At 44.2% G+C, this 17,035-nt stretch overlaps 1 protein-coding gene across 1 annotated transcript in view; it reads right to left on the bottom strand.

The window, feature by feature from the left end:
- Positions 1-16,113, bottom strand: part of csmd2 (CUB and Sushi multiple domains 2) — a gene marked incomplete at its 5' end in the record, with an annotated part of 94,051 nt that extends 77,938 nt beyond the window's left edge. The window contains 3 exon segments of the mRNA XM_084311908.1: positions 3-104; positions 2,611-2,799; positions 16,101-16,113. Of these exon segments, the coding sequence (XP_084168034.1) occupies positions 3-104; positions 2,611-2,799; positions 16,101-16,113 (304 nt within the window).
- Positions 16,114-17,035: the final 922 nt, after the last annotated feature.

The raw sequence follows: 17,035 nt of genomic DNA, 5'->3' as shown, positions 1-17,035 counted from the left end.
GAAGGACCAGTGCAGGTACACCTTGTTCCCAGAGCTGGTGATGCTCAGCGGGCTGGAGTAGTTACCGCTCAGGGTGACCAGGAGGGGGCTCTGTCTGGACGGGCCTGGATAGAAGCAAAATAGGGCTGTCAAAATGTATGCTCTAACTTTGGAGATTAATTTAAATTATTTAAAGTATTAAAATAAATGTATCTAGATTAATCTATGCAGTGAAAAACCTTCAATCTTAGCGCCGCAGATATAAGAAAGAGGTCTAGCTAGGCGGCTGAGTGGCACAGTGGGCAAGGCACTCGCCACTAAGGCAGGATATGCTGGTATCGAGCTCAGCTCTCGGCGTTGCTACCGGCTTGGCCGGGCGTCATACTAAACCTTTTTCAGTGTTAGAGGGTTGGAAAGCCGGTGGGTGGGGATTGGACGTTGTGGACAGCGACTCCTACAGGTCGGTTGGTGCGCCTGTACAGCAGAATCAGGAAGTATCGGGGGCAGCGTGAGCCTCCGACGCGTTACTCCTCGCCACTGAGAGATCGCGCTGTTCAGGTGAATAGCTGCCTCCTCGTGTACCGGAGGGGACACGTGATGCAAGGCTCGGTCCTCACTGCAGCCGACCAGTGGGAGGCATAGTCTAGCAACGTTCGAGACAGGGGAGGGGAGAATTGAAGGGAGAATTGGCGAGGCGAAATTGGGATGGGAGAAAAATAGAAAATAAGGAGAAAAAGTGGATAAAAAAAAGAGGTCTAGCTGAGTCAATGCTGATGGTTTTGTTGAACATTTGTATTTCACAGGAGAGAAACTGTATTCAAAGAAAGCTATTAAAATAGTCTTTGAATCTAAATATACTTTCTTTGTGTTGATTTTACATTAATTCCATGATTTTTCTCAAGTAAATATCTGTTACAAGCTTCGGTCTTAAATAGAAAAATGCTATTTTTAATGTAGATTAATCACAGAAAATTGTGAGATGAATTAGTAAAAGAAAATGTAATCTATCGCAAGCGATTTATTAACATGTCTATATTTACCATGTCTATTCTAGTTATCTTTTTATTATTATTACTATTACTATTGTTTTATTGCACAATCGTAGCGGGCATGGCCAATCGCATTTCACTGTATGCCCTGGTATGTATGTGATGAATAAACTCTTGAATCTTGAACTCCCGTGGCTATACACCAACACTAACACATCTCACGTGAATGTGGATAATAATTATACTTTTTTGAGTATGACATTCCCAGCATAGAATTTTAAATCAAAATCCCAGATGGATTTGGAAGTCGTCCCACTGCTACCGCATCTGAACGCCCGGAATCCAAGTTTCCATTCAAAGCCTCTCTCTCTCTCGACACCGAGCTCCGACATGCCAGAGCGGAAGAAGACTCTCCCCCCCCGCTCCTTTTGATCCTGGGTTCGGCAGCCCACGAGGTCCTCGCCAGGCGTCTGTGCCCCCGCGCTCCACGGAAGATAAAAAAGTACTAATCAGCGACACCCCCACGCAATAGCAGCGCCGCTATTTTCTCCGAGCCGCCAGGCAAGATATCCCCGAATGCGCCTCTTTTAACGACATGCAAATACACAACGCGGTGGGTGGAGGTGCTCTGTCACCGTGTGTGTTTTACCGTCTCGCCCCGTGGTGTGGGAGAGACGGGGGGGGTGGGGGGGGTGCACACGGAGGGGATGATGCTAATCTACATCTCACCGACACTTTTATTCCCATCCTCCATCACGCCTATCATTTTTTTCACGGCTGTAAATGGGTCCCTCACTGGCTGTGCGGAGGCCCATTATCGTCTGTCTTGACCTGTGTTTTAAGAGGCCCCATCAGCGGCGTTCAGCGTCGTATAGGGCGGCCGCTGATCTACGGGGGTGACCGCCACGCTAAAGAGGCCAGGGGCTAAAAGTTCACGATACAAAAGGAAAAGAGGTCGCTTTTTGCTGTATTGCTTCGGCGAGCGCGGCGCCTGTAGCAGGGGAATGAAACGCTCCCATTCATCAGGTCACTCGTAATAAGGGACGGTCGGCGCCGGGTCGCTTTCAACTACCTCGCTGCGCCTGTGTCGTATATTCCCTGTAACTACTCGGAAATGGCTCCTGACCTTTTGAGTCGACCTTTCGCTCCGACTTCAATCTAAAAGAGAGCGAGGGCGTCCGTCTCCTGACCCTCCGCTGAGGTGTCTGTGACCCCAGTTCTTGACCCCTTGGCTTCGCTCACTAATCAGCTGTTTATTACACCCCCTTACGAGACCCAATCACTCTAAAATGTTAATGTTGTCCCTCTAATGGACCATTATCATATTCATCATCAACGTTTCCTTCCACTGGTAAAGCCATAAAGTGTGTTTTGCTAAACTCTTTCACACAAGGAATTGCTGTGTCGAATCCTCACAGGAAATATAACGTTCCTTCTACCTCATCTCCATAGTGCATTATGGAACATCGCTATATATTCCACGTGATAAATCACTTTCCACAAGCCAAATGGCACTTGCCTCTTCAACTGGGATTTGATATGACACGTCTGCGGCCGTTATAACCCTCAGCCGCGATATGCGATATGAATATAATATGAATTCTATTCACCGTCATGAGATAGTAGTGGAATAGCCACTCACCGTCAAAGACCTCCAGCTCATCAAACTGCCGGCTGGTCTGGAAGTGCTCTATGGTGAAGGTGATGTTGTAGCCGGGCTCCACTTTGACCACCCAGGAGCAGGACTCGAAGTGGGGGAAGCCGCTGCCCGGAGACTGGCTCATGATCACCCCGGTGGAGGCCGTCAGCACCTCGTTCATGGGGCATGTCACTATGGAGAGAGATAGGTAGAGAGAAAAAGATATGGGGGGGGGGGTATTCAATTAAATTGTATTAAATTAATTTGATTTCTATATATTATAACAACATCCAAAAATAGGTGGTCTGTGAACTGTAGCCTATATCTTTGTATATGAAATATTTTTCGTAACTGCAACTAGTGTGCAATGAGCATTCTGTGATCAAATGATCAAACATAGCAAAACAGAATCCAAGTTTCCATTCAAAGCCTCTCTTTCTCGACACGGAGCTACGACATGCCAGAACGGAAGAACAGTTTCCCCGGCTCATTTTGATCCTGGGTTCGGCAGCCCACGAGGTCCTCGCCAGGCGTCGGTTCCCCCGCGCTCCGCGGAAGATAAAAAGAGTATTTGGTTTCGTAACTGCAACTAGTGTGCAATGAGCATTCCGTGCCTTATCAAACGGCATTAACATCAAATGATCAAACATAGCAAAACTAAAAATACTACAATTAAATCAATAACTGATAAGTGAAGGATATGGTTTATTAATCCTGTGTGATCAAACGCTAACTAAGGAAACGATATAAGAAGGAAGGGACATCACGTCAGAATACCAGCGTTCTATGCTCTGCTTAGAATTAGCCAAAAACTCAGAGAGATGGCAATCCTATTCAACTTCAATGTCGGCTGAACTGAACATTTCCACACTTGGCACCAATGTGTGTTCACTATACTACACAGTGACGTGATGACCAGTGGTGCAGTCCTAATATGGGAACTGGTAACACGCCACGCCACGCGCACGCGCGGGTACGTGCATGCGCACAGAACTGATTTATACACACACACACGCACGCACACACGCACACACACACACAAGCGCATATACGCAAGTGCAATCTTTCTATCATACAAGCTCTTCTTGCTCTCTATTTGTGTGAATGTGCGCGTGGAAAGCTGGCGCGCAGCACAGACGCTTGATTCAATATCATAAGCAGGTAGACCCCCATCACGAATTCCGAGCCACATTAGTATTCACCTCCACTGCCTGTGTCACACAGAATGAAGGGGGAGATGCATTCAGATAGCCAACACCCAGACACTTAGTCTACCTGCGCTTTTTGTTATGTAAAACGGTGGCCGGGTACTAGTCACAACGAATGGATACAGCGCATTTTTGTGCGCGCGTACACGCGAGTACACATCCGTGCGCGATCGCGCGTACTTCTGCCTCAGTGATCTGGTAACACGGCGTGTAACCGGGTGTGACCGCGACTGCACCACTGGTGATGACCCTTCCTTCTTTTATAGTTTCCTTGACACAGACGAGTCCCTCCCAGCGCCTGAACGTTAGCTACGTCTGTGAGCTACTGTGGATGTATTTGTCGGCGGAACGAAGATCGTTGAAAAACACAGTGCTTTGCACCATGCCTTCAGTGTTCTTGAAAACACACGGTATGGGGGAGCTCCAGTAGCTCACCACGTACCGCGAGTGCTATTTCAGCGCCGTGGACAACCGCGCTCGCGCGGATCTGGGGCTGAGCGCGTTCGAATCCCGGACGGCAGCCGTGCCTTTCCCAGAGTGTCTTTCCCCCCCATCTGAACCCTTTCAGCCTGCTTCTGTCGGTCGAACTTGACCAAGTATGAATGCGAAGAAAAAGCGATAAACGCTAAAAGAACCAGGTGACTGGTCAAAGTTTAAAAAAAAAAGAAAACCCACGGTATGTCTACCTGCAGCGTTCTCCAGAACCCACGGTATGTCTACCTGCAGTGTTCTCCAGAACCCACGGTATGTCTACCTGCAGTGTTCTCCAGAACCCACGGTATGTCTACCTGCAGCGTTCTCCAGAACCCACGGTATGTCTACCTGCAGCGTTCTCCAGAACCCACGGTATGTCTACCTGCAGCGTTCTCCAGAACCCACAGTATGTCTACCTGCAGCGTTCTCCAGAACCCACGGTATGGCTGCCTTCAGCATTCTCCAGAACCCACGGTATGGCTGCCTTCAGTGTTCCTGAGAACCCACGGTATGGCTGCCTTCAGTGTTCTCCAGAACCCACGGTATGTCTACCTGCAGCGTTCTCCAGAACCCACGGTATGTCTACCTGCAGCGTTCTCCAGAACCCACGGTATGTCTACCTGCAGCGTTCTCCAGAACCCACGGTATGGCTACCTGCAGTGTTCCTGAGAACCCACGGTATGGCAGCCTGCAGCGTTCTCCAGAACCCACGGTATGGCTGCCTTCAGTGTTCTCCAGAACCCACGGTATGTCTACCTGCAGCGTTCTCCAGAACCCACGGTATGTCTACCTGCAGCGTTCTCCAGAACCCACGGTATGGCTACCTGCAGTGTTCCTGAGAACCCACGGTATGGCAGCCTGCAGCGTTCTCCAGAACCCACGGTATGTCTACCTGCAGTGTTCTCCAGAACCCACGGTATGGCTACCTGCAGTGTTCCTGAGAACCCACGGTATGGCAGCCTGCAGCGTTCTCCAGAATCCACGGTATAACTGCCTGCATTGTTTTTCAGAACCCACAGTATGGCTGTCTGCAGCGTTCACGAGAAACACAAATCCAATCGACGCTGCACTCCCTTGGGTCCTCAGAAATACATGTGCCATGTGTGACGGCTCTCGAGAGATATGTGATATGTGAGATATGTGAAGGACATAATGCAGTACACTTTACACTTAATGCGTAATAAAAATGTTCATCGTGGAGACACCATTAGATTTGATAGAGCTATTGTTTGGAGGACAAATCAACAAGACTAAAAGCATGCTTGACATGAATGTCATTCTGCCGCGGTAGGCCACCGCTATGGATGGGAAACAAAGCAGGCCGCACTAATCCAGCCCTGCAAATAGGTTGATGATATCACCGGCCACGTCCTCGCCGCTCGCCGTGTCTTCTGCCACCGTGACGAGACAGGACAACTAGGGTTGGGTACCGTTCACATTTTAACAGATACCGGTACCAGCACAAGTTCCTGGAATTCGGTATCAGTACCCAACAGTACCTTTTTTCAGTATTTAACTCTCTCTGAAATAACAGAACATGTATTTCCAGTTGTAAAAAACTATTTTAACATTGTTATTTATTTAGAACATTTCGTTATTTATTTACATTCATATCTGGCCATCCTCAGTAAATATTATCAAACTCCTCTGACCTCGTCTGGTCTTTCCAAAGACCCAAGAGAGAGGACAGTAATATATATATATTTGTGGAAAAGGCTCCCTCTTGCCTAGTATATTACACTCTTATACTAAACATGCACAAGTATCGACATGTGGTACCGAACGTACCCAACCATAAACACACTATAAAAAAGACACAGCCACCACAGGTATGACCTGACCCTGATGCTACATCCTCTTCACCTGTAGTCTCTTTGTGGTGCTGATGTTACATCCTCTTCTCTTCATTTTAGTATCTTTGTGGTGCTGATGCCATATCCTCTTCTCTTCACCTACAATCTATTGCTGGTGCTGTTCTGATGGCAGCAGGCTGAAGGTGTGACGGCCAGATAGTAAAAATGAAGGGGCATATAAGTGTATAAAATGGGACTTTTCACGATTGTTTTTGTGATGAAGTCTCAAACTGAATATGAGGCACTGCAAACCTGTTCAGCGGTGGATGTAACTTGGATCGGTCGCATTCATATATTTGCCTGTGCATATAATCTTAAGGGCCTACTTTGTGTATACCACAGACGTACTTAACAGTTTGATTACTGGACCAATCTCCGCCGGAGCTCAATTGAACAGCTTGTTAAGAGCTTTCCAATTAACGATAGACTGTTAAGATACTCACAGTAAATACACCTGCCTGGGGCTGCGCTCTGCTAGATCCATAAAGCATGGGAAGAAAAACACGGCAAAGCACTGTAAAGTGATTAAAACATCACGTCAGAAAGCACTTTGCCTTGCCCGCGCCATCGCGTCCTCGTGCGACCGCGTGTGTGAGTGTGAGAGAGAGTGTGTGTCTGTGTGTGTGTGTGTGTGTGTGTGTGTGTGTGTATGTATGTATGTATGTGTTTGTGTGTGTGTCTCAGATAGTGTACATGTCCCTGCAGTATGCCGTGAGAAGGCCTGGTCCCAGCTTGCCTCAGGGTATCAGTTAGTAGGTACTTGGCTCCTTCATTACACTGGTGACATATTGAAAGCTATGAATCACGCTGATACACTGCTCCCCCTGGATGGCAGTGTGTGTCTATGTGTGTGTGTGTGTGTGTGTGTGTGTGTGTGTGTGTGTGTGTGTGTGTGTGTGTGTGTGTGTGTGTGTGTGTGTGTGTGTGTGTGTGTGTGTGTGTGTGTGTGTGTGTGTGTGTGTGTGTGTGTGTGTGTGTGTGTGTGTGTGTGTGTGTGTGTGTGTGTGTGTGTGTGTGTGTGTGTGTGTGTGTGTGTGTGTGTGTGTGTGTGTGTGTGCGCGCGCGTGCGTGCGTGCGTGCGTGCGTGCGTGCGTGCGTGCGTGCGTGCGTGCGTGCGTGCGTGCGTGCGTGCGCGTGCGTGCGTGCGTGCGTGCGTGCGTGCGTGTGTGTGTGTGTGTGTGTGTGTACACCTGAGTGCCTAAGGGGCGCGTTCACACTTAAGTTTGTTTGAAATGGTCCGAATCAAAACTGAAATTGTTACTTTTGTTGCCGTTTTTATTGGTTCGGTTATGGTTATGGTTATGGTTATGCAAGTCTTTTATTGGACATAATTTTGAATCTCATACCTGCCAACTTTATGGTATGACAGATGGGCTTCAAACTTGTAGGAATATTTCTTTCATTTTGGTAGCTTTGTCCTCATTCCTTTCGAGGCTGACTGCGCACAGGCACTGAGGAGATGTATCATGCGCTCACTCTCGCTTACCGGGATACTTAAGCGTAGTGCATAAGGCGGTTTCACAATCGAATCACATATATTCCCCATACAAAGCCTGATGTCATTCATGTCACTATACAACTTAATAAAAAGGTTATATATGTGGACAAATAATTATGTGATATCTACCTAGGCTTGTCGCACAAATGTTATGAAATAGGCTACTATACATTTTCCAATTTACTGTCAGTAATGAATTATGACACTGTCTAGGCCACCTGAATCACGCATACAAGATATCTGTTTAGTATCACAACATTATTTGGCTATTTTGAACAGTACCATCTGTGAAAATAATAATGTTATGATGATGAAAAATCACACATTTGGAAATATACGGGAAATGTCAACACAAACTGCCCAACCGGCCTCATTACATGCGCGATTTCTCTGGTCTATTCCTGCTTTTGGTTGGGTTTCCATTTGCACCTCTAATGAACCGCGCCAGGGTTCACTTGGAGGTGGGCCGAGACCACCCCAAACAGACGGACCAGGCTGATTAAAGCAGACTACACAAGGCTGGTGTGAACGCACCATAAGTGTGTCTGCCTGCCTGTCTGCCCGCCTGTGTGTGTGTGTAGAGAGAGAGCAAGATAGAGATATATAGATAGAGAGAGAGAGAGAGAGAGAGAGAGAGAGAGAGAGAGAGAGAGAGAGAGAGAGAGAGAGAGAGAGAGAGAGAGAGAGAGAGAGAGAGAGAGAGAGAGAGAGAGAGAGAGAGAGAGAGAGAGGAGAGAGAGAGAGGAGAGGGAGAGGGAGAGGGAGAGGGAGAGGAGAGAGAGAGAGAGAGAGAGAGAGAGGAGAGAGAGAGAGGGAGAGAGAGAGGGAGAGAGGGAGAGAGGGAGAGAGGGGGAGAGAGAGAGAGAGAGAGATAGAGAGAGAGAGAGAGAGAGAGAGAGAGAGAGAGAGAGATAGAGAGAGAGAGAGAGAGAGAGAGAGAGAGAGAGAGAGATGCCATGTTCTATGTTAAACTAGTGGGTATGACGGTGGATAGATTAAGGATGCTCTCCTTTGATGCATTATGACTTGAATTAATTCTACCTGGATATCATAACATGATTATGATTGTTTGATGATTGTGCCTGATGCACCTGACTGATGCCAGTAACAATTGACCCAGAAAGCTAACTTCATGCTAGCAAGACTTTCTGTCAATAACCTTGCCTATGGTTAACAAACAGTGAATAATGATCTTGACAAAAAGGCTGGCTTGCTAGGCAGATATCTCATTGGTGTGGTCAGTCATTGTTGCGTGCTGAATTAGCGAGAACAGGATGTGCCATGATAAGTGAAGGGATTATGCAGAGCCAGGAATAAATTGCATCTCCACATACCAATCTGCTTTGCTAGATCTGTCTTGGAAAAATAATAATCACCCACAAGAATAATACTGTGTGCGTAATTTCTGGAAAAACTATACGTGTAACACAGCAGTGCAAAACAATTCAGGGGCCGGTGTTTGATTCAAGTACACTCGGCTGAATGTAGTGAGATGTAACGCTAAGCACATTCTACGTCCTGGTCAGCAACATTGTTACAAATACAAACCTTGCCCCAGAGACATACCAGAGGTAGTCTAATATACACTTTTATATATTAACACTTTAGACTGACTAATAGACTAGGGCAGGCTACTACATATACTGTATATATATTTTTTCTCTCTAAGTATGTCATCCTGTCCTTGCAATTCAACTTGCAACAATGAATGTACTTGAGGCTACGACTGACAGTGATATAGCTACTGCGAATATTTGACGTGAAAATAAGTTATTGTTTTGGATACAATGAGATGGCCAGTGTAGTAGAATAGTATAGTATAGTCAAATATCTGGGTCTGATTGTGTCATTGACACACGGGAGAAGTTTGCCTTCAGGGCCAAACAAACATTTTGAACTGTGATGAGGCTCTAGCCGTGCAGTATATCGAAAAAGAATCAACACCCCTCCAGCCAATCAGAATGGAGTATTCACCCAGGACATGGTATAATGTAATCTGAAGCACATCAGCCATCGCTCCTCACTGTGGTGTTTGCATGCAGTAGTGAATGGAGATTAATCAGACACTAGCTATTGCTTGTTGTATGCAAATGATAATACTGCATTTATATAGTGCATAGGTGTAGGTTTAGGGGGGGTTGTCCCCCTTAATGTTGAGAAGAGGTAAATGTGTCCCCCTCAAAAAATATAGCTAAGGAGCCTTACTGCATTATATTCCTTTAGTTTTGTCTCAGCGGGTACCTGAATGTTGTCTTTTCCTTTACATAAATATAGATATTTTCACCACAGATTAGTGCATACAAGTACACCAGAATGCAGGACATTAAGTGTTTGACGCTCAAGATTTCCAGGGGTAGGTCCCTCAGATAAAGTGTTGAAACAAAACCTATGCCCTTGTTGTCGCATGGTTGTTCTCCCAGAACATAGTGTTGAGCGTCTGCATCAGTTTGCTACACATTATGTGACAATCAGCGGTGGAACCAAGCAGTGGCCGCCGTGTATTTGACACCTATAGGCCTTCATAAGCGCTATCAATTAAGCAATGTAACCGACTTTGAACAACCTCACTGTGCCGCTAGGGATATTAGGCTAGTGTCATTCGATGTAACCACCCCCATATTCACAGTGACAGTAGATTATCGAGTGGAATAAAGTGATTTAACACAAAGCTAAACACTTGAGAGTTACATACATTAATTGCAGAGACATGATGGTGACTGAAACAATTATGCACCATTATGCGCAGTATGAAAGGATGCTGCATCACAAATAGCCCAAACATTTTATTGCCAAAGAACAAGAACAAATTCACTTAAATGTACTCATACGACCACCATGCAAACACTCATGCCGCACACACGCACACTTATGGCCAAGAGGAAAGGCCACTTTAAATTAGTATAACAACAGGAACAGTGTATTGCACTACTAAAACTAAAGATTCTATTATATGTTGTACCACTGTATTTTTATTGGATTCTATTATATGTAGTACCACTGTATTGCACATCGTCGCGGGCAAGACCACCCGCATTTCATTGTATACTTGTATGCCGTGACAATTAAAACTCTTGACTTGACTTGACTAAAACAACACACTCATGATTCAACAGGCTTCCCCACAGGTTCCAGCCTATAGCTTTCTGGGCTTAAACGCACACATGCCGTGTCAGGCAGATGAATCATTCATGCCATGCTGGAGAACCATAACAGATGAAAAACTGTAAACATATTCGGTGACAGTAACGGTGTTAATGTATTTTGCAAAGATAATCCACTTCACCCTCTTCTCCAACTCACCCACTTCAACTCACATTCAAAAACTCAAAAGTATTTATTTGCCTAACTCAAACATGCTTCACATAGAAATGAAACGGAAAACCCAACTATACCATAATAAGTGCTCAAATAGTGGTTGAAATACTATATTGAAGTGAGCGGCTACAGCTGCATTTAGTGAGAAACAAACACACGCGCCTGCCATAATATCTCTGTCGTTGTCAAATCTGTCGGTATAACAGGCATTCCCAGCTATACGATTTGCAATGTTGCACCGATGCTGCAGCCAGGTGTAGCTTTCTAGTTGCTTGATTTAAAGTTCCTTTCCCTGGTTGGGACAGGACTGCTAGCTGTCCTCACTAGCTCCAGCTTTTCTTGAAAGATCCTTCTCCTAAATGACTTTGTCCTTTCTGTTATTGTGCATTAAAAAAAACAGGACTAAATACAAATCTCAATACCAATCTCTAGTAAATCTAAATCTGTTACTTGACTAACTTTACTTTGCTACAGTAGCTTTGCTTCAGTAGCTGATATCCCTCTGATAGCGCCAGCCAAATGTTGCGCCACTGATGTAGACCAGGCTCTAGCATGCTAAAGAATACGCCCAACATGTCAAACTCTAAATCTGATTGGTTAAATAATGTGACAATCAACTAAATCTACACATACATTTTTGTTTCAACAGCAATCCTGAAGGCCTCGATTTATTTTACCCGGAGACCGCACAGGTGGAACATCTGATTGGATAAAAGCTCAAATGTATAGGCTACAACGTTAATGAACAAATAGGCTATATTAAATTATAAAAAAATATATAATTGTCTGATTCTGACAATCTAGACCAGCAGAAATGCTTTGAAACCAAGTCATAGCTTTGCAAGTCACAAGTCTCAAGACTTGACACTCAACAAGTACCAAGTCAAGACAGGTAAGTCTCAAGTCAAGTCCCAAGTCAAGACAGGCAAGTCTCAAGTCAAGTCCCAAGTCAAGACAGGCAAGTCTCAAGTCAAGTCACAAGTCAAGACAGGCAAGTCTCAAGTCAAGTCACAAGTCAAGACAGGCAAGTCTCAAGTCACAAGTCTGAAACTTTGGATTTTGAGTCATAAAAACAAGACATTGCATGCTGAATGTAATGTTTGTAATGTATTACTCTCAATTAAATGTAGCATGAATATGGGACATTATTACTTGCTCTTCATAGTAACATGTTATATATGTGTAGATTGTTGCATTACCTTCTCTAATATTGTCGTCATAATTTGCATCAATCTTTTTTTGTATTTTATTTTTTTATAATTTTTTTAAACAAACACATAAACAAACATGACAACACACGATAAGATATACAAGCATTAGTTGACAGTGCACATCCAATGAAATCACATTTGAGTTAATTGTCATATATAGGATATACCCTTAATACCTGTTATCTAAAAACCTACACACATATGCTCCAGCTCGTACCCCCCCCCCCCCCCCCCCTCCCGGACCCCCCATTGGATAATCCATCCATTTTCCCTCGCTCCTAACCAGACATTACCATTATATGCTAGCTTTTATTTTCTCCACCACTTCTAACCACAATGTCATTTTGGATTCATTGAGACCCAAAATTCTTGCTGTCGATATTTCTTGATAGATCACATCGATATATGTAATAATCCAGACCTTTCGGCACATTTTTTCCGGTTGGAACCATCGTGATGCTATCAGCTTTTTAGCCACTGTGATACCCGATAAAACCAATCTCTTTAGCTGTGGATGTACTGCACACTCAAAAACATCATTCAGCAGTAATACAGAGGGGTGTACAGGTATATTCCAAGTTAAGAGATTTGATAATTGCTGGGTCACCTCTTTCCAGAATATCTTAACTGGTGGGCAGTCCCAGTACATGTGCATAAATGTCCCCTCGTCCCCATTTGTACATAAAGAGCATTTGGAGTCTTGTATAAGACCCATTTTTTTCAGTCTTATAGGAGTCAAGTATGTCCTGTGAATATAGTTAAGATTGATTTGTTGATGGTCCGGGTTCCTTGATGTGAGTCGAACATTTGCCCAGGCTTCTTGCCAATCAAAATCACTTTCCAGGTCTGGTATATCCCTCCTCCAGACGGAGTCTAGGTGGAGGGTTTCATAAATTATGAGGACGTTAGTAATTGATGATAAAAATCTGAAACAAAACCTCTTGATGTCTCTCTTTCATAGAAGAATTTGTGGTATCTGTGGTGTTCAATTGGTTTCGTTAATGGAACACCTTGAGTCTTCAAACATAACAATAACTGTAAGTAAAAAAGATGTGTGGACTTGGTGAGATTAAATTTCTTCTGTATTTCTTCATAACTACAGAAACCCTGTTTGTTAAAAACATCCCCTAATGAGTGTATGCCTTGCTTTTCCCATATAGGGAATCTTATAGGTCGTTTTCCAATCAAGAGTGCATTGTTATTGAATAAGGGAGTATGATTGTGCCATTTATGTGGGTTAGGATATTTTTTTTGTGTTTCACGCCATATCCGGATCGCATGAGTAATTATGGGGCCAAATTTCCGTTTGCAATGCTTGATTGGTAGTTTAGTGTATGTTATGTCCTTCAGTCTATGTGGGGCTACTATGTTTTCTTCTAATTTTCTCCAGGAAACTAATGCTTGGGGATCAAACCATGTTGTCAATGGTCTTAATGTGTACGCCTTAAAATAGTGGAACAAATCTGGAAATGCCATGCCACCGTCTGCTTTATTTCTCTGTGCGGTGGATCTTTTTATACGTGGTGGTTTGTTATTCCAAATAAATAGTTTTTTTTGTGTAATTGTGCTTCAACGTTTGTCTTATGGTGGTGAATATTTCCACTCCCAAACATCTAAAATGTTTTACCATAGGTATCTCTCCTGGGAGGGTTATATCTTTTTTTGCAGGGGCGTTAAGTGGAAGGAAAGCCGACTTCGGCCAATTTATCTTGAATCCCGATAAATCTCCAAAGTTCTCAATCAACTTGAGCAGATGAGGCAGTGTGGTGTTGGGGTTTTGCATGAACAGTATTACGTCGTCCGCATATAAACAAATTTTATGTTGTGTGCCCTTGATTACGATTGGTTCTATGGATTGGGGTCTTATATATTGTGCTAAAGGTTCTAATGATAGATCGAATAGTCCGGGACTAAGAGGGCAACCCTGTCTAGCTGAGCGTGATACCGGAAAGATTCCGGAGGTGATTATACCTGTTGTAATCATGGCCGATGGGTCTTTGTATACTACTTTAATCATATCAATGAAACCTTTACCTAACCCCATCTTCTCTAATACTGCCCATAGATACGACCATTCCAGCCTGTCAAAAGCTTTCATTGCATCCAGGGACAGCATCAATTTGCATCAATCTAATGTTACAGGAGAGGGAACTAGTAAAGACAATCCAGTGATCTCTTGTGATAAATAAGGCTCAATAAACAAATATAAAAACATAAATAATAATAAGGTGAACCAATCAGGAAGCTATAATATAGTCTGGGAATCCCAGGACAAATGAGAAATCAATAGGCTAAGAGTGAACGATGTTGTTTGTATTAAAACAAAATGTGAATCTGTTGTTTTTCTACAAGAGATACACATCACGACAGGAGGTTCATTGATTCCCGCAGACTGTTCTCTGCAGCGTGAAGATGATCAGGTTGAAGACGAACGAGTGCCCGCAGAGGTTGATCATGATTAATTATGTACTGGCTCTAGAACAACACTGAACTGGGGTTTATGTTTATTTATAGTTTCTTTTACCCAGGGACAGTAGCACATTAATCAACATCTTCAGTTTCCACATCAATGTAAATGTGCCAGAATCAGCTAATGAGCTAGTTTTCATCTGTAGTCCCTGCCTACCATGCATGTCTTATGGTGTGGGAGGAACCCGGAGTACCCAGAGGAAACCCACACGGACACGGGGAGAACATGCAAACTCCACACGGAAAGGCCCCCTGCTGGGGTTCGAACCCAGGACCTTCTTGCTGTGAGGCAGCAGTGCTAACCACTCTGCCACCATGCAGCCCAGAGTACTCCGTGTACAGAGGCTAAATTAAACATCTGTCTGCCCAGCCAACGTGGTGGAGGTGCTTCTCTGCCTGCTGTGTGGTCCTCCTGCTCCTGCCACTGACATGACGTGTCTGAGGTTCCTGTTCCCTTCCCTCAACCGTGCGCCTCTCGTTCAGAAGGACAGAAGGCCTTGCCATATTGCTACAGAGGGCTCACTTAACCCTTTCACTACCACGCCATTGAAGGTTAACCTTCCACTACCGCACTACAGATGGTTAACCGTCTGTAGTGTGGTAGTGACATGGTTAACCTTATGTAGTGTGGTAGCGAACAGGTTAACATTATGTAGTGTGGTAGTGGACGGGTTAACATTCGGTAGTCTGGTAGTTACATGGTTAACCGTCTGCAGTGTGGTAGTGGAAGGGTTAACTGGCTGTAGTGTGGCAGTTAAATGGTTAACCGTATGTGGTGTGGTAGTGAACGGGTTAACCTTATGCAGTGTGATAGTGACATGGTTAACCTTATGTAGTGTGGTAGTGAAAGGGTTAACCTTATGTAGTGTGGTAGTGAAAGGGTTACCCTTATGTAGTGTGGTAGTGAAAGGGTTACCCTTATGTAGTGTGGTAGTGAAAGGGTTTAGGGGACGGGGATGTGAAAGAAGCAAACAGAACACTTACTAGTTCTCCTCTCCCTACTCTCAAACTGTGGCAGGCGCCGATTTACTGAAGGGATGACATGGTGTAACACGCAGGAACATTCTATTTGCTGTACACTTGCTGTATGGCAAAAAATAAATAAAAAATCTGTTGGGCTTGGGGAGGGTATCTATTGTCAAGTCATGAGGCTCAAATCCAAGTGAAACAGCAAAGTCATCCAAGTTTGTGGCTCGAATCCAAGTCGTGTGATTTGGAGTCCACAGCACACCACTGACAATAACACTATGTAACAAACCATCAAATACACTCACAGCACACACATCCACACACTCACTAAATAAACAACTCACTGTAGCACCCACTTCACCCAGTGTGCGAACCAAAAATTTGAAATGCATGGCAAAAATAGCATTTATTGTCAGTATTTTAGAGACCCCCCAAAAATTCACAAATCATGTTTTCAGGGGAGCTGATGTCTGATCTAGGGGAGCCAATGGCTCACCGAGCTGCCCCATGGTTCGCACCCTGACTTCACCCACTTTAGACACTTTAACACACTTTATATTTATATTTATTGGTAAAAAGATTTGCACTACAACTCATACCTCATTGCACCTTACCCTAAATTGTACCTCATCCCATTCTGCATTGTACTTTATATTGTATTGTAACTCTACTTTTTTTCCTACTCTGTATTGTATATTGTATATATATGTATATAGAACACTTTTGTTTTGAACACTTTTGTTTAGACTTGTTACATACTTTTGACTTCTATTTTTACTTATCTATTTTATTTTTATCTAGCACACTCTCAGGAGCAGAACAGGAACAAACATCTCATATAAAAGTATTCTGTATTTTTGTATGACACAATTAATAAATAAACTTGAACTTTAAACTTGACACTTTGTAATCTAAGATTACAGTACACCCTGACATCTAATTTATCGTACAAAAAAATTAAATGTAATGTAAATCACTGGCTTGTGAGACCGGCGTGACAACCCCATTCACCTCGAGGACCTGAGGCAATCGTGATCATTTTCCCCCAAAGTGAGTCCGTCCTAAAAGTAGCACGAGCGGGCTATACATCTTGAGTTCAGTAAATGATCAGCTCCCTCTGGGATGAAATGTCTGACGCCGTCTGTGTCTGTCAGACGTGCCATCAGGCGCCTCGACTCATCTCCGGAGACGTCTTCCACTTGATGGTGCCAGACTGACGGGGAGCTGCTACCGATGCCATCTTCCCCCACCCACTTATTTCACTAATCCACTTTAAGACGAAGGCCTCGCTTTGTTTGACTGTAAACAAAAGGGTATCAGGAGACAAATCCCACGAATGGAAGGAAACCAGCGCTGACACACAGCGTCGTTAAGGCGGCACCGACAAAGCAAATTCACCACTGATGAAACATGGATTGGAATAAATTCCGG

This window comes from Notolepis coatsorum, assembly GCF_963971535.1.
Source record: "Notolepis coatsorum genome assembly, chromosome: 4".
NCBI classification, from domain to species: Eukaryota; Metazoa; Chordata; class Actinopteri; order Aulopiformes; family Paralepididae; genus Notolepis; species Notolepis coatsorum.
Note: the sequence above shows the minus strand (reverse complement) of the source record. Positions and strands in the feature narration are given on the sequence as shown.